Genomic DNA, 23661 nt, shown 5'->3' on the forward strand with positions numbered 1-23661 from the left:
AATAAGGAAATAAACCTTCTGCACCACAAAACAACAATCACAGCTGTCCCATACCTCTCCTCTGTCCCCCAGCATGGAATCCCGTGGTTTGGGGAGCTGCTGACCACTGATAATTCTCAGAACCAGCTGTTTCTTCAATTGACCAGGCAGTGGATCTTCAGAATTTGGGTTAAAGACACCTGGAAGAATGAAAATCCCCTAATGTGAAAGTGCAATGTGACTTTAATTACAGACACCTTCTGGCTCTTTTGCTTCTGGCATCAGAAATGTGTCTTTAAACAACCTGTACCAATCCTCACACTCAATCCTGTCCTGCAGTCAGTGTTCCACTGGTTTTGCTGGTGTTCCTCACCTTGACACATGCAGTTTGGTTTGAGGACATAGCCACAGTTCCCATTGGCACTGAATTTGGCCCGGTTCAGTTGCAGCATTCTCCCCTCTGACTGGTAGTTTAGTGCAACTATTAAAAAAAAAAAAGAAATCATATTTAAATTTGATTTCTTAGATGCAAAAAAAATCAGGTATCTTATGGAAAATTATTCTCCTATATTACAGCTTCAGGGAGAGAAGCTCTTCAGAAGAGCTAACTCTGAAGCCCTCTTGCATCTTATTTCCATTTACCAGACAATTCCTTGCATGTAAGACACATGTTCAAGGTAATCAATCCAGGGACAGTAACAAGGAGGACTCCATGGTCAGCAAAGCTGGAAAAGCAGAGGACTCAGAGTGTCCCAAGGGGTGATTCCAGTGCTCCTATTCATACATCCTGTGGAATTAAGCTCTTTTTTGACCCAGAGATGGGGCAGCTGAGAGGTGTTTCAAAAACTTTTACTCTGTTTTTAGTCTCATGTGAAGGGTGAGACAGTACAGATGTTATAATTCACTCCATCACAATCAGAAGCCAACTATTTCCTAATTACATTATAAGCATTTCCTGGCCTATCAGCGTCTGTTACATTATGTTGTAAATGTTTTAAAGCAAATCATCTAAAATTACCCCTTGTAAATCTCACTACAATGCATCTTTCACAGTTCTATTTCTCTAAAGCATCCAGTCTGATTTGCAAGGCCATCCTTTGGAACTTGTTTCTGGTTCCATTTCTCTCTCAACAACGTCTGTCCTATTCCATGGACAGAATTCTCTACAAATCCATTTCCCACAACATCCCTCCCTAAATAAAACAAAAAAAAAAACCCAAAGGAGTTTCCTTTCAGCTCACCAAGTTGGCAGCCAGCATTCCAGAAGGGCTGGGGGTTGTAGTTGCTGGAGTCCACCCTGTAGGAGGAGGGGTAGATGCGGGACAGCTGGTGCTGGTTGAAGCGCAGGTACTGGGCTGGCTTCTGCTGCAGGATCTGGTGGGCTTTGGTTTCACTGAAAGATGAAACCTGCCAGCTGGAAGAGACTGCAGAGGAGATTAGAGGTAATCTCCTTATTCATTTATTTATTATCTAGATAAAGCTTTCAAAAGTACATAGCATTAGTTCCTTTTTAGCTATCAAGCATCATTTCAGTGCATGCCACTCAGAGGGAACTCTGTTTTCCTTAAATTACAGCAGACACTCTGCTTTTGGAGCAGTTATGGTTGGGAAAGTGAAGCTGAATATGATGATGACCTGATTCCTCATGAAGAAGTCTTTTAATGAAAATATATGTAAGAACATAAACCTTTGCATTTCTTTGTGTAGCAATTATTTTCACCAAACTTTTAGTTCAACTTACTTTCAGTTTCAACATCATGGATGCCAACAGACTTTGTGTATTTCACCAGGTCAGACAGGGCCCTGGACAGCTTCATTGTCTTCTTCTGTCGGCTTACCCTAGTAAGGTCACAAATTAACAAAACAAATTAACTTCCCAGCAATTAAGGGGTAAATGTTATCTTTCATGTTTAAAAATAAATCAGGGTAAAGAAATGTATGAGACAGTAAGAGCTCAAAATGCATAAAAGGTCCGCTGTGCTTGGCTAATTAATGTCAACAGCACCAAGAGATCATTCTGGAGATTTTGTGGCAGACATTGCATCTCCCCTCTGCAGCCACCAACAAACTGGCATCCAGACCACAAGCAAACCTATTCAGTGGGTGCATTTATGCAGGCATACTTTAGCAACAAAGTTGTCCACTCATTTAACAAACCTGCTGTAATGTACAGAGCTCCTGGCTAAATTCCCTTGAGAATCTGAATCATCTTCACCCTCTTCCAGACTTGATGCCTTTTTCAATTTGCTTCCTTTTTTCTGTGCCAGAAGGAAATAAAACCACAATATCATAAGTGTGTGATCAAAGTTTGAGCAGCTGGCTACAATTCTGCTTTGTTATGCCAATGAGTGTGTTACTTAGAGAAAATGGGAAATGACAGCTTTCGTAACACTCAGCTCTGCAGCAAAATCTGCACATGGGGAAAACTCAGCCCAAGGTCTGAGCCTTGTTATAAAGGAAGCCCAAATCCGCAGATAAAAGGTGTAAATTAATTTTTGTGGTTCTCAGTAAGATCTTGGGCACCCTCAGACCTCCCTGTAGATTGAATCTGTGTTGTTATGCACGATGATAAGCAGCTCCCCAGCCTGTCTGTTCAGTGCCTCAGAGCAAGGTGCTGCAGATGTTGCAGTTATGAAATTCCACTGCATGCAAAAATAAAAATCCCTCCAAGAATCCAAGCTCTGGTGCAGATCTCACCTTGGCAGGGGCTCACCTTGCGTTTGGAGAAGCTGCCCATGAGTGACCTGCTGTGCCTTTTGCTGGCACTGAAATCTTCCCCGGATTCTGCATCCTCCTCAAGTTTACTCTGAAGCAACCAAAGAGAGAAGAACGAACAGAGGGGCTCAGACAGAGTGCTCAGACAGCCTCTGGATATCAGCACAAACAGGAGGGGATTTTAGCACTGACTATTCTGGGTAACATCTCTGCTAAAGGGTTTGTCAAGCCTTGGCCTTGTGGCTCTCACAAGAACTCTCTGTTGCATCGTGTCAAGCATTGGCTTTAAAATACACCAAAACTCACCCCACAGAATGTTTTGGGAAGCTGATTTTTAGTTCTCATCCCTAGTTTAGTTTTAATCCCTGGTTATTGCACCTGCTTATTGTTGGCAGATCCCCACTGCTTTTCATTTGCATGGAACAATCTTCCCAAAGTTTTTGTGGCTTATTACAAAGTCTAAAATGAAAATGCTTCAACTTCATGAAGTGTAGTCTGTGGGCTGAGTACATTTTATAAATTAGAGTTAATATACAATTAAAATGTACTGAAAATGCATAGAACATAGAGAACTGAGGAACAAAAAGAGCTCAACATTCAAAAGCGTTTTTTATAATGGAAAATCAAATTCTTTCTGTTGAAAAGTCATTTCAGAGTACATTTCATGCTCCAATTGCTGTGTGAGCAAGATAAATAGTTTGTGTATCTGACAGTGATGTTCACCTGGCATCATCATTAACTGCATGAATTCAGCTACGAAGCTGAAGTCAATATAAGATATATTTAGTAAACTGATGAAACACAAGTACAATTAAACACAAATTCACCTTCTTGCTATCAGACTTCAGGCCAGCCTTTCCTGAGGATGGTAGAGTGGAAACTGTGAAATTGTTTGGATCTTCACAGTCACGGATTTTGGATTCTTTTATCAGTGAGTCAAGTTTTTTCTTTGCTATATTCTCCACTCTTTTCCTGTTAGCAGATGCCTACAAACAAAAGATTAAATCATTAAACAAGGGATGAAAAAAGCATCTTGTGAGTCCCATGCCATGTCCAGGCTGACTCTGCAGCTGCAGTAGGTGCAAGATCTATAGGGTGGAATGGATGGGAGATGCTTTAGAATCCTCTTTTCAGCAGATCAAAGGCAAAATGCCAGAGAATTCCTGTTCCCTGCTCTGTGTGCACCATGGCCCATGTGGGGAAGTGGGGAAATAAAACTAAAAATAAAAATCAAGAGTTTTCTTTTTCACTCAGGTCTTTTAAGGGGTGACAGATTGTGTTCTCTCTGTAGGCCCCAAGAATTCCCAGTTACATTCGTCAAGAAACAAACTCTGATTTTCTGAACTCTTCAAAATTTCATTTTGGAAAGCAAACCAGGTGTAGGAAACCTCAGATTCAAAGCATCAGTAAATCTCAGCAAAGTGAACTGTGAATAACAAAGATGGGGCTGTAAAATACTGAAAAGTGATATGCTGACATGTAATAACTTCCAAAAAGCAAAGAAATTATTTTTCTCCTTTGGTAGTCTTATTCACAAAGAAATTTCTCTTTTAGATGAAAAGGATCAGATCTGTAATACAAAACGAGGAAATAGCCTGAGGGAGAGAGGACTGAGAATACAAACTGCCTCCAAGGCAATCTGGTTTATGTCATTAAATGGTTTTGCTGTGTTTTGTATTGTTTCTGCAAGGTGCAGTGGAATTTGCCAAAAGATTTAAGTGACAAAAAAATAGAACTTTTAAAAAAGGATGAAGAAATATGGGATTTTCGGATTGAAGCCAGCAGAGATTTTTTCTTACAGCAAAAATCAATCAAGCCCAGCATTCAGCAAAGCAAAGGGATGCTCTGTAAAAATGTCACAATTTGATGCAAATAGAATCTTTTCTTTTCTTTTTTTGCATTTTAGGGGAAGTACACTATGATGCACTGAAGAATCATGAGATATTACCCTTGAACATTCTAAACCTGAAACACAACCCCTAGAGCAGGTGCTGCTTCCTGTGCACTTTTGTGACTCTGCCCCCATGAAGGTTTAGGACCTGAACCATTTGTGATGAATCCCAAAGATCAGACCACACCCAAAATCCAGAGATCTCCTACAAGGTTTCCTCTCACTGGGGTGGGAAGCCTTGACAGACATTTACATTCACTTCACTTACATCTCCATTCATTAGTTTACAGTCATCATCAATCTCATCAGCACTGTCCTCATCAGAAACTTCTCCTTCCTCTGCATCATCACTGATGTTGGCTGGAAGTTTCTTGCCCTAGAAGATAAATTTATTACAGAGGCAGGGGAGCATGCAGCTCTTGCTATGACATATTCTAAAAAAACCCCAAAATTATTCAAAGCATGTTCTTTCCAGGTTCTTACTGACTGAGAAGATATTTTTTATGAACCTTAAGTAGCAGTTTCCTAAGTTCTGCTTTTTGTGAAGTGATTTAAGTTAAGGTACAGAGATAACCAGGCAGAAATCATCACCACCACCAAGAGGAGGGAAAGGGCACATGAAGCAGGAGTTTACCTTAACCAAGATCTTCCCTTTAAGACTTGCTGGTGAGGGGAGCTTTGTGGAGTCATCGCTGTGCACAGAGGACAGATCCAGTTTGTCTCCCAGGATTTCTGTAAGATACTGAGCCATCTTCTTCTGCTGCACGATGCTGCAGTGGTTCTCAATTGACAGGATCACAGGGTACCTGCAGAAAGCATCAGCTGCAAACTTGGCTTTTACACCATGAAGGCTCTTCCCACTAAGAACAGAGCAGGGTTATACAGATAAACCTGCAGACAAAGCCTCTTCTGCAAAGACAGCAAGTGTTGTTTCTAGTTTTAGTTTTCCTGTTCTCATTCACTGTTGATTATCCAGGCCAAGGCCAAGGAACAACAATGCCTGGTTGAAGAGAAGACTTGTGGAACATCTCCTCCAGTGTGCTCAGTGCCAGTAAAACCACACTGAAGATGGATTTCTCTTTAGAGATGATGCTTTTTTAAAATCAGCACAACAACCAGTTTATAAAGGAGTTTTTCAGGATCAAACTATCAGGGATTCATTCATTACAAATCAATTATTTCTATCCTGACATCTGGCCTTCATTAGCTCCTCATCAGGATTTGTGCCACACCAGGACCAAACTTTCCTGTTTGTTGATGATGTGGTCCCAGTTACCCTTTTTGCAAAGGTTTAAAAGCTGAACCATTTCAGAAGCACTGCCTTTGATTTATTTACCATGACTTCAGGCAAACTGCAAAAAGTATCAGGCTCACAAGAAGTTTACCTGGTCTGAAAATTTAATGCAAGTTTAGCTCTATTTGTAAAGGCAGATGGGCTGCTTTGGGGGAGCTACTGGAAAATTTTTACCGTGATAAAGTAATTTCTATTTTAAAAAACCAAAGGTTGGCACACAAATTTTGACTGTGTGGAGGAGGATAGTAACTGCCAAGGTATATGAAACTTCTCATGAATAATACTGATTTTCTGAGCAATGTACCCTGTAGGGAAAATAACTTCTTTCCTATGAACACTCTGCTTTGTCCACAATCAGGCTACTCTCTCTTTGGATTCTTTATTCCCTGACTTGTTTCCTATCCCTGGAGCACCCAGGTGTAACCTTGACAGCACCAGAGTGCACATCCAGAGAGACAAAGTGGCTCAACTTCCAGCCCTTCACTGAAAACATTCACTGGCAAAACCTGTTGTTCCTCAGGTGTGTCCAAGCTCAATAAAGCCAGCTCCACACCTCTGTGCAGAATGTCCCTACTCAGCTTTGCCTTGGTATTTCTTTCTGAAGGATTTGAAGGATTCCCTCCAGAAAACAATTCCAAATTCCATCTGGAATTCTGGAACAGGTCAGGGAGGTACAAGGATGCCAAGGGAACACTCCCATTCACTGCCCTGAGACTCAAAGGTTGGCAGGCTGGATACATACTCATTCTTGATGAAGGCATATTTGTTGATAGTTTCAATCACATCTTTGAAGAGGATTTTGGAAGTCAAGGTGTATCCATGGTGGACAATCGGTTCCCCGTCCGGCCCGTCCCAGCAGTCAACTGTGGGACAGAAACAGTGACACCATCAGAGCAGGAACACCTGGGCCACCCTCTGGGGGGGACAATAAAACCCTGAAATTCCCTTCAGCCAGCTGTGTCCCCAAAGCAGGGCACAGGTTCATTCCCACCCTGCACTCCCTCCTCTCTGTGCTGAACATCCTTCCTGGGAAGGAACTTCCTGAACTTGGCCTCGTGCTGGGACCAGGTGACTGTTCCCATTGCTGAGAAAGCCACAAGCAAAGAAACTCTTTTAAAAAGTGCTGAGGACTTTATGACAGGAGAGAAGTGACAGAGCAGAGCATTTCTTTCATTGTGCTCCTGCTGAACCTGAAAAGGAAAGCAGAGACTCTCAGCCAGGCTGCTCACACCACAGCAGCCAAGACCTGCCCATCCCTAGCCCAGCCTGGATTTTGCCTGATTTTATGCTGGTCTATTATCATATTTCCATGGAATGTTTTACTCCTCTGAAGCACCCAATGGCACATCCACAATCTAACTTAAACAAACCATATTTGCCTTCTGAAAAACTGTGCAAACACTTTGATGGTCAGAACATTAAAGATGATTATGAAAGAGGCAATGTCTCAGAAAGGCAGCACAAGAAGGGATTGCACAAAAAGGTCTCCTGGACACTGCAGAGACTGTCACCATTTCACAGAATATTTCCCTAAGCAGAAATACCCACTTTCCTCTCAGGTGTGGAGGAACCCTGCAATATCTGCCAGTCTGATTGTCACACACTTGGCTATGCAGGACAAGCACCAGTGCACTCTGCCCAACACAGCATCCTCTCTACAACAGGAGTTTTACAGGATTTTTTCCTCACTACCAACAACACCACTCCTCAAATGTCTGTCCCATTATCATGCCCAAGAAAATTTGTCCATTCTATCACATTATTTTGTTGTTCTTTATGAAAGGAAAACACCATTTTCCCAGGCTTTTTCCTCTCCCCAGCTACCATGCCTTCTGCAGAAGTCACAAAACTTTCTTCAGAGAGGAGAAACAAGACCCCAGAGCCCACTGGCAGCTCCTTTTTGCTCTTTACCTTCCACACAGCGACAGCCAGACTGTAGCACCCATGCATACATGTCCACCCTGGACTGGGACATCAGCTGATCTCCCATGAGGTAGGTGTTGTGTGAAGAGGTAATGAAATAGTGACTCAGAGGGTAGCTCATGTCCTGGTTCACTTGGTAATGTTCTGGGTTGAAGATGTCCCCTGATGGACTCCGCATGTAATTGGTGAAACCTGTCAACAAACGACACTTTAAATAATGTTTCATTAATGTTTCACAGTTTTGTCCTTTTTGCTTCCTAAAACCAGCCTAAAATGCATCCCTATATTCACCAGCACATTTAAGATAAAGCAATATCACCACGACACCCAAAGTGCCACCATGACCAAGTGCAATTATTGCTTTTCTCATTGCTTTGTACATTTTCCTGCTCTGCCTTTCCTGAGAAAAATATGTCTATTTAATCCAAATTACTTATAACTTGTGTCAAAAGATTCTGCTAGGACATTGGGTCACATGGCATATAAAAGTCTCCAGAGATCTGCAGTCATATCCTGGAGCTGCTCCTCAGTCAAATCTTGTAAGAACGACAGTATTGGGCTGTGAGGAGACAGTTTTTGATGGCCCAACAGGAGATACTCTTCTCTTTCAGTATTTTCCAAAAAAAACACCAAAGTAATGACAGTACACATTGGCTTGTACAGGCTACGCTCTCTAATTTGGATATGACAGCACAAACCTGTGGAGTGGGGAGCTCTGCAGTGCTGCACTCATGTCACTTCAGAGACTAAAGTTCATTCCAGACTTGACACTGAAATATCAATTATCTGTGGGGCTTTCAGTGATGCTACCAGAAGAATTTATTTTCTAGAGCAGTGGGATGCTTGTAAGTCCTGCAGACAGCATCACCTGGGCCCTCTGTGTATTGCAATCACTTCTCTTGTTCAGAAGCAAAGTTTTAGCAAGTTATGATTTAATCTTTGTGTGAAATTGCTGCTCTCAGACCTCCAGCAGACATTTGTGCACATATCACAGTCACTTTCACAAGTCAGACTGACACAAAACACCGAAACTTCCACTTCAAATCTCCCCCAAAGGTTTTTCTTTCACCACCAAGGAAAGACTCAGACTCCCATTCACACCCTGACAGTGATGATGCCTTTGGTCAGGAGGTTTCTGCTTCAAGACTTCCAATTCTCCTGACATTTCACTCATTCTATAAATGAATCAGTGCCCCTGTAAAAATCCTGCCAGACTTCCAGAGGTCTTAACACACTTTGACTGTGACAAGAGAAAATGTCACCTTTATGATGGTCCTTCTAGGCTACACATTTGGTGTTGATGAAAGTTTTATTAAAGGAAAAGAGCTGATAAACACAAACAGCAGCCAAAATGTTTTGAACAACACACTGGGACACAGTGCCAGGGAATTCAGCTCAGCCCAGCTGAATATTGAAGCCTCTTGGAGCACACAGCATGATCAATGAGCACATCAGTGATTGAGGCAGGGAGAAAACAAAAGATGAACCAAGGCAGAGCAGCCACTGTGGCAAATGGATAAAGCACAGAGTGTGTCAGCAAACACACAGCCAAGCACTGGTGGCAGGTAATCAGCTCTTCCTGCAAACCAATCAGCTACTGCAAGATTAATTCCACCCAGCACTGGGAGGGCAGCTGCTGCAACAGCACCATTGTTTGCTTTAAGCTCTTGATAAAATATGATGGCATGATGGCTGTAATGAGTTCACAGTAATTGGATTTATCAGTCCTACAAGGAAGAAAGAGGAAAGAAGGAAGGTGCTGGTAGCAGTGAGCCCCACATGACTGCAGTGGTCACACTCAGGGAAGGTGCACTGGCACTTTGATCAGCAGACAAAGGCTTTCTTTGGAGCCCATGGTCACAGGCCAGTCCAAGGTGCTCCATGGCAAAAGCCAGCACAGCTGAGGACAGGCACATGAATGAAGAGGAAAGGACAAAGTGCACTGTTCTGTTATCTCACTACTGCTGAGGTGCAGCCAGGTGTGGGCAGGATGCTCCTGTCTGGGCTGTACCAACCTGAGGAATAATCAGGCAGCTTCAGCTCCATGGCTGCTGCACTTCAGTCCCCAGGGCAGCACTGGACTTGTTTTCTGGGAGACAGGATACATCTCCAGTCTCAACTCCACACAAAAACAAGAGAGCAATACCTCCTGTGTGTGTGTGTGCACACATGTTTATGCATGATGTACATGCAGACACAGGTTTAGGATTTTTAAGCAGCTCTTCCTCCTTTGTCAGCACCAGCCCAGCAGTGTGCCCCTGTCAGCTCCTCAGTCACCTCTGTCTGGGTGTTGCCAGAAATGTCCTGCATTAATTAAGCTCTAGATTAGGTCTGTTCTATTCTGCTGCACTTGCAGCAAGTTCCTGGAGGGGGTTAAGGTCAAAAGGTTTTTCCAGTTGTCTCCAAAGGACCTCACCTTCTGCTTCCCCCTGATCAGGAGCAGACACCAGCAGAATGTCACCATGCTGGACTCTCCCTTATCCTAACCCATAAATTCTCTAATGTTTTATCACCCATTCTGAGGCAAAGCAATTGTATAGATTCTGTTGTTGTTGTTGTTATTGTTTTTCTCTATGGAAAGTTACAACACTTTGAAAAGCCTACTCTTTACTTTTTTAGGTACGAAGAAGGCAAGATAATGAACTTGCTTATTCATTATTTATGTGACTGCAACTCTCTGTAAAGACCAGAAAATGAAAAGAATGTCATCTGCTCCCTCACTGGCATTAGCATAAGCTTTAAAATAAATTGAAAATTTAGTCTGGAAGTAGAACAGACCTTGACCTATCCTAAGCAACCACCTTACACACTGTACCAGAAACTACCCACTTCTTCCTGCAGGAAACCAAACAACTTCTGTTCTGCCACTTTTCAGGATGACAACACACCCACAGAAATGGACAAGACTGATTTTCTAAACGTCCAAGAACTTTTGCACAGAAACTAATTCCTCAGGAATGTATTCCCTTCTTGGGGGTCAATAAATTTGGCTGAAGATTTACTATTTAGGGGAAAGGACTTACAGTCAGCCCCCAAAATAACAGCTACCAGCCTGGTGGTACAGCATTGATATATTTAGAGAGAAGGCTTCAGCAGCAAAGGTCAGGAAGGCAGGACCAATTTCATCTATCATCCCACTCAGACATTTACTCTGGATCACATCACTCCTCTTATATTAAGACTTAAATGATTTCCAAAAATACCTGCAGGAATGATGCAACTAAATTCAACTGTATTTTCCAAAAGCACAAATAGAGACACCTCCAGTTCCAGCTGACTTTCAATGACTGCTCTTCATCCTGATATGTACCTTTCAAAACTCCTCCAAAGAGATCTGATTTTTTAGGTTCCTCAGTAAATGGTAGATTTTTTTTTAAAAAAAGCAAAAAGACTGGAAACATACTTTATACAACATGACAAAATTCTACATCTATATATTCTGCAAGCAGCAGCAATATTCTCCTGAGCATTGAGCCAGTTCCCTTTTCCCCACAAAAGCTGCACCAGCCCAGCTTACCATCAATTCCCAGGGCTCCCTCCTTCTTGTTCTCTGGGCATGGCTCAAACTTGCTGATGATTTCCAGGCAATGTTCTTTAGTCACATTTGTCATCTGGAAAAGCAGCAGAAATGCAGTGTTAACTATTAATCACAGCTTCTCTGAGCTCTCTCCATCTCCAGTCCAACAACTGGGCAGATTATCCATGGTGGGACTGAGGATTTCCAGTTCCCCAGAGGGATTCTCACTCCTGTCAATCAGTGTCAGGTCAGATCAGAAGTGGAGCTCTCTGTGAAAAGTTTCTGTGCTATTGGCAGCTGCCTGATGACAGAGTTCTGCTTTGTAGGTCAGATCTGTTGTTAGGCACCACAGAGCATCCAAACAGAACGAGCTTTGCCACAAACCAATGGGATTTCTTCTCTTGTAGGATTAGAGGATTAGTTTGCATTATCAAAGGGGTTTTTTACTTTAAAATAAAACAAGGAAATGGCTCATCTTTATGCAGCAGACAGAAAAATCTGTTAGTAGCAGGGAAACAGAGAAACAGGACATAATGTTCTCAGGAAATCTGCTAACTTCAAGGTTGCTCTGCATTCTCAACGAAAAAGAAAAGTGTACAAAGGGAAATATTTGTCTGTAAATGTTGTCCAGGGTCATTAAGGCTGAGCTGTAACTTTTTTTACCTAATGCAGTGTTTTAGTAACTCAATTTTAACACAATTAATACTCCTGCTATTAACTGTTGATGTATTCTCTATTATCCAGATATTATTTAACATTTCTGTCCTGAGTGGTCCAGCAAATCCTTTCTATCAGATGCTGTACATGAAAACGCAGCCCTTGTCATCAGAGTGCAATAAAGTGACCATCAATTTGGCAACACAGCATCTTTGCCTGGGGGAAAATGAAACCACCAGCACATCTGCTACAAGATCAATGCCTTTTCTGAGGGTAATTTAAAACCTAACAAATAAAAGTAAAAGAAGAGGACAAAAACCTCTAACTCTGGATTTGAACATCGATGATACTGGGTTCAAAAGATGAAGCTCTGGAACAGCAGGTTTTCCTGGAATGGAGTAAAGATATTTTCCCTGTCCATGTTGTATGAGAAAGGGTGGCCAAGGGAGAGAATTCCCCCAGGTAGGATTTGGCCATGTCAGTAATTAGCTGAGTTGATTTCTGTCCTGTGGTGAGTGTTCATTTTCCCCTCACCATTTGGAGGATCAATTGACCAGTGAAATGGAAACACACCCCACTTATCTAAGAAGATAACTGAGAGGTAGATTTTTATTCATTCCTTTCGTGGACAATGACTGAAAATCATGGACATTTATGACTTACAGGCATGAAGCTTCAGAGGAGACCATGAGAGGAAAAGGGCAAAGAAAAGTCAAAGGACTTGTTCCTGCAGCACTGGACTTAAATCACACTGAGAAAATCCCTTAGGTACTACAATGTGTTTCTGTGTTTCAAAAACTCTCCCATATATTAATCATCCTCTCAATGGCTCTTTGAAAGATAATCTTCCAGTTTACACACTGAGGTAGTGTGACAAAGGAATTCAGAGTTTCATCATGGGCTGTGCACTAGGTCACAAGCAGAGCCAGGAACACCAGCTTTGCTCCAAGGCACTGAATACTGGGAACAGACAGATGCTGATGGGATTGGTCAAGGGGAACACATGAAAAAAGAAAGCAATTTTAGAGATTATATTTAGGGCCTCACCAAAAGAGCCTACAGGGTAAAAAGGTAGTGAGAGCAAGAAGATTCAAGGAATAGTCCTAGATGAAAATGAAGAGACATCTGTCAGTGTTTCACATGCACAGCATCAAAGTCCCCTCCCCTTTTAAAAGGGAATTTATTCCAGGAAGGCCTGCAGCTGGAATCCTGCTCCTGGCTTGGGCTTACCTTCTGCTCAGTCTCCAAGAAGCGTTTCAGGTCATCTGTGTCCAGGTAGTCCTTGTGGTTGCTGTAGGTGAGCATCAGCAGGTAGAGATCGCGCCGCGTCGACATCATCTTGTAGAAGGCACAGAACTCCTCAAAGTCCAGCGTGCCCTGGTTGTCATCTGTGTCAGCCTCCTGCAGCACACAGCAACCAGACAGTCACAACCCAGCTGCCTGCACCAATTTTAAATAAACAAACCCCTGCATGAGAGTGAAGCGCTGGAATTAAGTGCAGGTTGAAGCTGTGTGAGGTGGCTGCCAGAGCTGACTGATCTATCAGCCTCGTCACAGGGATCCCCTGCACAGCTCTGAACCTCTCCCAGGGACACATCCATGCCAAAAACAACACTGAAGGTTTTAATTGTTCCACAGGGAACCCTGCTGAAGGATTTCTTCTGTCTATGGCAATTAAGTAAAGGCAAGTTCCCCTCCAACAATATGTGTGTGTCTGGCAGAATTACTCACTCACATCTTCAGAAGATCATTGGAGCCCAAGTCGTCTTGAAATTAATTTTATATCCAGGATTTGAGAGGATATCTGTTAAATCCATGGCCATAAACTAATATCTGGAAGAATACTAATTTTTGCAAGTAAAGAAAAAATCATCAGGGATTTCACATAAAGGCTTGCTGGTCCCTGCAGGGACTTTGTGAAACAAAAGCTGCACAACTCCATTGTTCCTCACTAAATTGGGCCAAGGTCAGCAGAGCACAATGTCAAACAAACAGCTCCCAGCAGTGCAAAAATCTGACAGATACAGAAGTTTGCATGCTGTGTATTTTATTAGTACCAGCTACCAGAGGATATTGGGTACTTTATTTGATAATATTTGTTAGAGAGAACATAATTGGAGGAGGAAACATGACTAGGTTTCTGATAAAGAAGATATAGCAAAAGAGCAAGCTTGGAACTGTGTGTTTTCATGTTATGTAACACCAGAAGGTACCTGGTGTGTTGCCTTTTTCTGTGCATAACAATTTATCTGTGACGTGTTTCTGGAGCTCTTTCCAATTTACCAAATGGACTGTGTAGTATCTCTCAGTAGAGTGGAAACAAACCAGCTGCCAAAGTATTTGCTATCTCTCCTACTGGATTTCGTGTTAAATCCTTGCTTTTTCAGGAAAAAAATAATTCTTACCTTAAACATTTGCTTGACTTTCTGTCGGGGTAGGTTCACATTCAGTTTGTGCATGAGCTGGAGCACTTCACTAATACTCAGACTACCATCCCCATTTTTATCTGCCTCATCAAATGTCTGCTTCAACCACATTGAACAGGAGTTAAGGAACAGCACGGAATATTGAAGGATATTACTGAACATCATGGATATGTGATTTTTTCTCACATTAGGAAACCCTGCAAATGAGACTGGGAATGAAAGGTCAAGCTAATATCTAACTCTCCTCATGTCAGTTCAGTAACAGCTCCTAGACTTGCTGTGCTCAACATGCCACATGTGCTCTGTGCCTATTTGACAACACAGAAGAAAAACTTCTGAGTGAATCTCAGTGTTACATCACCAAATTAAATGGTTGGTTTTACACTGGGAGTGAGACTGAAGAACGTGGTTTTCAGTCCACTGCAGTCACTCATCTCCATCTCCAGAACAATCCTCTTCAGGAACTCTGGAAACAGGGAGTACAGTGGGAACTGCTCTGAAGCTCTGAGCCTAGTGCTTACTTGCACCAAAGCAAATTCTGCAAGGGATCCTGAGCTTCTCTCAGGAAAGCTCGCAGGCGGCACAGGAAGGATATTGGTCTCTGGTCCTTTGGCGTTTGGAGAGGCTGTCCTCGTCACTGATGCCTGCCATCAGGTACTTCAGCCCTGTGATCCAGGTCCGAGCTTCCTCAGCACTGGAGGACACCAGGTCCAGGGACTCCATGTGGTCCCCGTGGTAGATGCTGAAGCAGCAGTTGGGGTCGAAGCTGCCGTCGGCGTAGCGCTGGAAGATCTCCGACTGCTTCCCCTCGCACACCTCCTGGATGGAGTCGATGGAAACTGCAGGGACAGGTGCAGCTCAGTAATGACTGTGAGCATCCCAGAGAGGGAGAGCCCCGACCTCACCCTGCAGCGCCCCAGTTCACACAGGGGTTGCCTCCGAGTCATTTACAGCACCCTACATCCCTGCAACCTGCACAGCCAACTGCAGCAGCTTCAGCTTCATAAATTACCCATCATTAAATCATTTACTGCCCTTTAAAGTCAAGTACAACACTGTGGAATCCTTTCAACCCTTCAGGGAAACCCCCAGGGCCTTGCCTTGGAAGGAGGTAGGGTTTTCCCCACCTAGGCTGAAAGAGAGGACTCAGCCCATGGTGCTCTGCAGCCCTACTGCCAACCTAATGTAGATTGCTTCCCCCATTGGCCAGTTGACCCTGCCCACCCCAATTATTCATCCCTCTTTGCCCCTAAGGTTGCTGCCCTTTGCACAACCCCTGTTCCCTCAGGTCATTGGCCACTAACCCCTTACTTAAATCTGTGCACAGCACATGCTTCTGTCTTTTGTCCCCTGATTTCCCTTCAGCCCACTGGAGTAAACCTTCACTGGAATTTATCATACAAAAGGCCCTTCTGCCTCTCTTTGCTGAGCTAGCTGTGGTGAGTGTGCTGTGTGGATTTCATAGCTTTCCCTGAATTCTTACCCAAGACAGTGGATGGTGTTACCTATTCCCCAATAAGCTTTTACACAGGAGATGCTTATTGGGAAACTGGTAACACCATCCACCATCTAAACCCCACGCTGCTACACAACACCTCTCATTGAGCCAGACCCTTCATTCTCCTATGTTTACAAGAGAACAAGGCCCCAGGGGGTCAGAGGGGAGGTTCTGTGGCTGACACTCACTTTTGGCTTTCTCATTCTTCCGGGAGGGTCTCCAGCGGATGCAGGACCTGTGGTCATCCAAGAAGTAGAAGCGGACCAGCCCCTTGGAGCCACCTCGGAGTTTGATCATCTGGGTGCCTGCCTGCATGGAGCTCATACATCTTTCCACTGAGAGGGGAATAAAGAGAGAGCAGTGAGCCAGACCTTGCTCCCTTTGGAATTGCCTTTTCAGGGTGAAAGCACATCAAGCAGCTGCCAAACGAGCGGTTCAAGTCAAAGGAGAAGGGTTCCTGTAGTGCCTGGTGTAAGAGGTCAGGTGTTAAGATCAAAAGGTCAGAAAGATTCTTGGTGATTGTGGACTTACCTGTAAATGTGGAAGTTTTCATTCCCATATTAATTTATAAGAAATGATCCTATGTTGGGACCAGCACAAGGTATGTGCCTTTCTCAAGACCATCTCAAATCTGAGCTCCTACAACGTGTAAACCTTGTGCAGGGTGAAATTTCACCTGGAAACTGGAATCCTTGGCCAGCAAGGTCCCATTGCTTCTATGGATTAAGTCACTGATCCTATAGACTTGCTTAGCAAGACCCTGACAAACTTCTCATCTCCCAAATCCCCAAAACCCACATTTTCCTAGCAGGAAGCCTCTCACCTGTGTTGTACTTTGCCTCTGGGCCTCAGGAGCTGATCCATTCCTGTGGGTTTGGCAGAATCCCAGAGAGTGCAGCCTTAAAAACCATGAGTGTTGGGAGAAGCTCCCTCCAAGGTCTGCTCTGCCTCTGCAGGGATCCTGCCCTTTCCTGGGGAGCTGCTGCCAAACCAGGGCTCTGGCACTGGAAGCCTCTGGGAGCCAGGTTGGGGCTTTCTGAAATCCAGCTGCTGCAAGGACTAAGCTCAACAACTTCAATCCAACTGTGAGTGGCTGGCTCTGTCCCAGGAATAAATGCAGACTCACATTTTCTGCCAAGTCTCCCATTTATTTCCCCTGATGACAGAGCAGAGCCTGTGACCTGATTTTCCTCTGACTTTCTGCCTGAGCTGTTTAAGTAAAATTAAAACTATTACTGTGTTCAACATTCTTTTTTTTTTTTTTTTTTCAGCCCTAGAGATGAGAAGTGAAAATTACTACTGAGATTCTGGATTGAAGAATGAAAATGAATACATGCAATACACATTCTAATTCAGAAATAAATGCAAGGAGATTCTGAGGTCAGCTTTCTTTTATCAATCTTCTGCCATCAAGATTAAAGATGAAACAGTGTCCAAGTGAAAACACTGATTCCATATGTTCCAAAATGCATCAACACCAACACAGCTCTTTGGAGTGATTCAAGTCCACCTCTCAGGCAAAAGCAAAAGCAAAAGCAAGGTAAGTAAAAAGAAATGGGAAAAGGCTTTGATGTCCCTGTGCTTTAGAGCTCATGTTCAGATAAAGTCAATTAATTCACTCTGGAAAAGGTTCAGCAAAATAGATTCATTTGAAAGCAGACCTCGATGGTACAAGAAAATTTTAATTTGAAGGCACAATTCTGTAGAGTTCATTGTCCATGTTAATAAAATATTCATGGAGAGAAGTTGTGGAATTGAGAGCAAGATAATCCCTTGTGTAACATTTTACTTCTTAAAGCTGGACTCTTGTCTTCAGGCACAGATACCTTTAGAGAAATCAATATTCAGCAGGTATCACCATAAAGGCAAGAGCTGTGCCAGAATCATCCACTGCACCATCAGATCCAAACTCAGCCCAGCCCTCTCCCAGACACTCAATCTTTTCAGTATCTGCTTTCATTTTGATTCAGAAGAAGAGAAATAGTTCTCAGATTTACTAAAATAATAATTATGCGAAGCTTGAACTTATTTTCATTTCACAAGGCTCACAGGGTTTTTGGAAAAAAATTCGATCTAAATAGCTAATAAAAGAATTTCTCTGAAAACTAATCACACACACTTCAAAATCACATTCAATTTCCCACTTCCTCTTTGGGACTTATAGCAGTAAATAACCTTATTGGAAGAAATCAGAAGAGTGGAAATGGGAAAAGTATCAAAGCTCATACCTGTTCCTAAGTAGAACATAATGAAGAAGTACCAAAATAAAACCACACTTTCTGCAACACCCATCTACTTTGCTTTTGCATGAAGCAGGAACATGTTCCCTGCTGTTAAAATTTTAATAAGCATCCTTGGATTGCTTTTTCCATGCTGCTGTTTATTTTGTTGCAGGATTTCTCCCCCAAAGCCCCCCTGAGCACCTCACAGTTGCAGTTCCAGCTCATCTGGGCTGAGCTTGGGTGCTCCATGCCCTGCCCCAATATTTCAGTGTTGCCATCTTTTGGGGCTGGTGACACAGGGAAAGGAGGGCACAAAAAATCCCTCCCTTCCTGTGTGAGAGCAGCTTTTGTGGATCCTGGCATTGCAGGGGGAAGGAAAAGCCCAAAGGGGATGCAGAGGGGTTTGCTGGGGGCACCAGGCAAGGAGATGGAGCAGGGACAACTCCACAGCTGTCCCTGTGTGTGGCACTCACACACACCCCCTCCCTTCTGGGACTGAAAGTTTAGAGCACTACAGAGACTGGGAGAAAGAAACAAAAATGAAAAAAGAAATCCTAGTGGTGCTTATATCAAACAGAAAATGATATGGTTTTTTCCCTGAGGTCTTTCACAGCATGTAAGTGAAAAGGGCACACTGCTGAGAAGTAGAACTGCTTCTCCTTGCCATTGTTCACATTCCTTCTTTAAGGATTCATTCTTATACTTCAGATAAAAATCCCACAGTCTTGCAATGAATCAGGTTTTTGAAGAGATGGCTCTTAACTATCTTCAATTAAGGCTGAATTACAGCTTTTCTGTTTTTCACTTCATTAGTTCTTTTTTTTTTTTCAGAATTCAGCTTATGTTCAGCTCTCTTCTGATCTAATGAGTTGCCTCAATTTGCATTTGAACAAAAAAATTGTGGAGAGAAGATGGATCTCTGTATACTGCAGCACAGAGCACTGTCAGAGCAGAGCAGAGCAGGGAATAGAAACGTGGAACACCCAGCTCCACATGGGACTGATGCAGCAAAAAGACTCACAGTGATTTCTCATGCTTCTTAATAACATTTATATTTACTATACAAAGTGTTAAAGTAACAATAAATAGCAAAACTACACAAAGCATAAACCCTGCAATTTGTCCTGAAACAAGGGGGGAAAAGGAGGCTGATATAATTCCTATTGTGAGCAAGATGTTCTAGTGTCTGCAAATTAATTATTTATGGTTCAGTGGCATTATTGTCTTTTAGGAGTCTCTGAGTTTGATATAAATATGTGAAGGAGTGGGAGTATTTTAGCATGTGGGGATGAAAAGAAGTCAGGAGATTGAGTCATTGAGTATTTTTGTACATGGACCAGCTTTGTCAAAAGATTCCCATCCCTGCTCAAGGCAGCCCCAGGTTGTGTCACACACCTTTGCCCCAGGCAGGCTTAGGGACAGAGCAGGGAGCATCAAACTCCTCTGCTGAGCTCTGCCCCAGGAACAGATCCTGGAGGGATGAATCCTCATTGTGTGCCTCACATCAACCACCCTCCCCAACAACATCAGGAGAGCAGGACAGATTCCAGCAGCTTATTTCTCTCTAGGAGATGTTTGTGAGCCCAGAGAAACCCCCCAGTACACGTGCACCAGAAGGGCAAGAAAATATCCCCTTAAAATATCACCAAACCAAAACAGCTTTCCCCCACACACACAGAGGACTCCCACACTTGTCACACATTCAGCACTGCCAATCCATTGAAGACATAATGACTGCCCCATTTTTTTCAAGTCTCACTGGAAATGGTTTCACAGCTATAAGTGGCTCATCAATATGTAAACCAAAGAGCTGGCTCCAACTATTCCTGCCAGGAATATCACTTTCTTTCTCGACAGGAGGCATATAATCTTTTTAAAAATCAATATAATGATATAATATGTGTAACATATCCAAATACATAATATGTCCAGCAGAGTGTGTTGGGAATTCTGTCCAGCTGAACAGCCCAGAAGATATTTTGCCATTCCTGCCTAAGAACTGGCTGTGGTGCTCCTGGCCCAGTTACACCAGGTTCCATCACTCCATTGGATCCAGTTAAAAACCAGATCACATCCAAACTAATTAATCTTTATTTGTTTCATTTTGCATCCCTCCAGCCTAATGAACAGATCCCTGTCACCTTTTAAACCAACCATCCTATTCCCAGCACAGCTTTGTCCCCCTTGTTGGCTCTCAGTGGCTCAAGCTTCACTGAAGTCCAGGACTTCTGCTGTTCTGCTCATTGGCCAAAACAAATTGGAAAGTGTCTTTGGAAAAGAACATTTCTCTATAATTCTGCCAGCAATGGTTGGGACAGTGTTTACTGTGTGCAAGAGATGATGGAAGATTGAACCCATTCCTAAAGCACACCACCCTTAATAAATGAGGTGTTAATGGGAGAAGAGATGTTCTTAATCCTGTGGAAATAAGGGGCTTGATTTGAGGTCAGGCTGTCAGCTCTCCATCCCTCCATCAGCCACTTGCATCCAGGGAAATGCAGAAGCAGAGTAGGATGGTGTTTCTCCTCTGCAAAAATTCCCAGTACTTGCTGAGCTATCTATGTGTCCAAATTTCTTGCTAAAAATTTTTTTTGATCGATGAAGCTGACAGACAAATAAGACAGAAAAGTGCTCCAGGGGAAGGGGTGGTTCTGGTCAGGCTGCAGATTTCCTCACTGGCCATGCAGAAGAGGCCCAAGAAGATGTTATTAAAGTGTTTTTGCTAGAACAGCTGTTTTCTCTGGCCATCTCTAATTAGGTTTGCTGGGTTTATTAGCTATTTAAACGAAAGGCTGCTGTGAGCACCCAAAGGGGATCCTCCTCACAGAGCCAGTGAAGCTTGAGAGTTTTGTGTGTCTGTATTCAGAAATCTGCCTCTAAACAGTCCAGTGGCCTGGTGTGGATCAAGACAGCAGAGATACTTCCAAATGCTCATTTTAAAAACTCTGAACTACAAATAAAATGAGAGAGCTAAGAGGTGTACAGTACTGGCAGATAACAAAACTGTCATGCTGTGGGTGAGGAGAATGAGACAGAATCTATGCAACAGAATGTTTAAAAGGGTCAGCAAGTGTCAAAATGTCCAACTTTGCTCTAGCTTGTCCTGAAGAACATAAATCAATCATGAAATTACAAATGGGGGCTTGCTGAAGACAAAAAGAACTGCACTAACATCAGACCGGGGCTGCCTCCTCCCTCTTTCTTTTCTGCTCCCCACGCTGCTGCTACACAAAGGTGCTGCTAACTAAGATTTCAACATGAAAGATTTAAAGGTGTCACCATTTCACTGAGTGCAGGGGTTCAGCATCTTACCAAAGTGGCCAATTTTCCATCTCGGAGAGGCGACGATGCTGCCACCAACCCAGAAAAAGTCTTCAGCCAGACGAGCCACTGAGAACTTATTTTGAAGCAAGGGAGATTTTGAGATATCCATATCTGAGCTGGACTGGAAACAAGCACTGATGGCCTTAGGAGGTATCAAAAATTCTGTAGTGCACATTCTCCATGTGGCAGAATAAAAATATTATCAGAAAAATAGAAAATAGACATTGATTTCCAAAATCCAGTGGTATTTTTCAGGTTGTTTCAGAAAAGTTTCTTAGCTAAATTAAGCCTCTTTCACAATCCAGATTTAGAGCATTAAAATCCCAATAAAATCCTTTTGATTGTGATGTACCTGTGACTACTTTGGAGGATTGGGTGGGCTTCAGTTCAAGATTTTAAAGAAGACACATGATGGAGCATGAGGCAATTTGGCATGTAGATGAAACCATTTCTGGACAGCAAGGCCTCCTGATGATATTCTTTTCCTCCTGCTGATTTTCTTTTTCCTTTGGTACTTTCCCAACTGCTTGGCATCATCAAGACATTACAGCAATTTATAGTTGTTGGCTCCTCCACCACTTCCTCCTCCCGACAGCGATTCCCACAAGGAGAAAACCCTTTCCTTTCTTTGGTTACAAACAGATTTGCAGGTCACACTCTTTCTGGGGCTCTACCTGCTCTTCAAAACCAACCAACAACATCCCCTGCAGTAAACAATGCACAATTAACAGCACAATCCATCCCCTCTCTGCCCTCCTGAGCCACCCTTGCCTTTCACTGTGGATCTGCCCAGGTGCATAAGCTCTTCAGTCTCTTTCCAGGGCTGGAAAAAAAAAATAATAATCACATTTTCTTCTCATACAGCTCCTCAAAATATCGTTGTGCCAGTCTTCTTTTCTTCTCTGAAGGTTCTCCTCACTATTTTAATGGGCATTTCTGATAAAAGAAAGAACATTTCTCTCTAGGCAGCAAAAACTAGATACGATGGAAACACAGCAACACATGTTTGCTTCAAATCCTAAATCCATCACAGGCACTAATCCTAAAGCTGTGCTCCTGCCCTATCCAGTCAAGGGATTTAGGTGACACATTACAACTGGAAAAAAAAAAAAAGGTTTAATATAATTGTATTCTTCTTCTTCATCTTCTTCTCCTCTTCTTCCTTCTTCTGCCCCAGTGTCTTTCCATCTCACACTCTATTTAGGGGTGTCTTTGCAGGCTGACACAGCCACAGAAGATCTTGCTCAGGGCACAACCAGGCAGCTCCTGTGCCCAGAGCTGCTGTAACAGAACCAGGAGCACTGAGGGGGCTCCAGGACTGACAGATAAAAGCAGGTGAGGATGAATTTTTAAAAAGCACTAAATCACTACCTCATTCCATTTGAAATGCACCCATTGAACTCCAAATACAGAAATCTGTCACAGAGGTTTTCACAACCACTTAAGCTACATTAAGTTTTAAGTACAATAGACAATCTCTCTTGCCATCTGTGATCTGTACAAGGAGCCTCATATGCTTCTACCCTGATGAGCTAAACACAAATTGCCCATTTAAAAACACATTCATTAAGTGCTTCCTACTCTTCCTTTCACAGTTTGAAAAAAAGCTTTGGAGTAGTTAATTCTGGAGATGATTCACTCTCAATTACAAGTTGTTTATTTCACCACCAATGCCCAGAGTTCTTATACTGGGCTTGACTCAGAGTTTAACCACAGATTAATTCCAAACTAGAACCAAACTGGGTCTGCACCACAGGAAGCATTGATGCTATGTACAGTCTTGCCACTATTTATTCAAACATTTCAACCACAGCCTTCCACCCTCCTAAGGCATCTTTCAAGAGCAATTTAGTGAGATGACTGCAAACTGTCATCAGGGAAAGAGCAACTTCTCCTGCAAAATGCTCAGAAGGATATATGCATCCCACAGAAAACTCTGCCCTGAAGGGAAGAACAAAGGAAACTTTATTCTACAGATCCTAATCCTTTCTTCACGTGAAGCCTGGGCCAGGATGAGAGCTGGGACCTGAGAGTTTCATTGCCTTCTCTGTCTCCTGCTCCTCTGAATTCCTCAAATAAACCCATAAGCATCTTTGTGTAATGTCCATGCTTTAGAAACACCACCTTAAACAGTGAGAATGTCACTGCTGTACCTCACAGGGAAGGAGAGAGAACTTTGAGGCTCTCAATTACAAGGAAACAGAGTTAAGGCAAA

The 23661-nt window shown here is 43.0% G+C and overlaps 1 protein-coding gene across 1 annotated transcript in view; it reads right to left on the reverse strand.

The window, feature by feature from the left end:
• The window catches only part of PLCH2 (phospholipase C eta 2), a gene marked incomplete at both ends in the record, with an annotated part of 34395 nt that extends 12840 nt beyond the window's left edge, over positions 1-21555 (reverse strand). Inside the window, 18 exon segments of the mRNA XM_084220397.1 lie at positions 55-179; positions 353-460; positions 1221-1403; positions 1721-1818; positions 2137-2237; positions 2693-2785; positions 3522-3680; positions 4854-4961; positions 5220-5391; positions 6622-6742; positions 7791-7994; positions 11320-11413; positions 13207-13377; positions 14382-14501; positions 14987-14992; positions 14994-15241; positions 16089-16235; positions 21435-21555. Of these exon segments, the coding sequence (XP_084076523.1) occupies positions 55-179; positions 353-460; positions 1221-1403; positions 1721-1818; positions 2137-2237; positions 2693-2785; positions 3522-3680; positions 4854-4961; positions 5220-5391; positions 6622-6742; positions 7791-7994; positions 11320-11413; positions 13207-13377; positions 14382-14501; positions 14987-14992; positions 14994-15241; positions 16089-16235; positions 21435-21555 (2379 nt within the window).
• Between the last annotated feature and the right edge of the window lie 2106 nt (positions 21556-23661).

Source organism: Fringilla coelebs (assembly GCF_963513975.1).
Source record: "Fringilla coelebs genome assembly, chromosome: 22".
Lineage (NCBI taxonomy): Eukaryota > Metazoa > Chordata > Aves > Passeriformes > Fringillidae > Fringilla > Fringilla coelebs.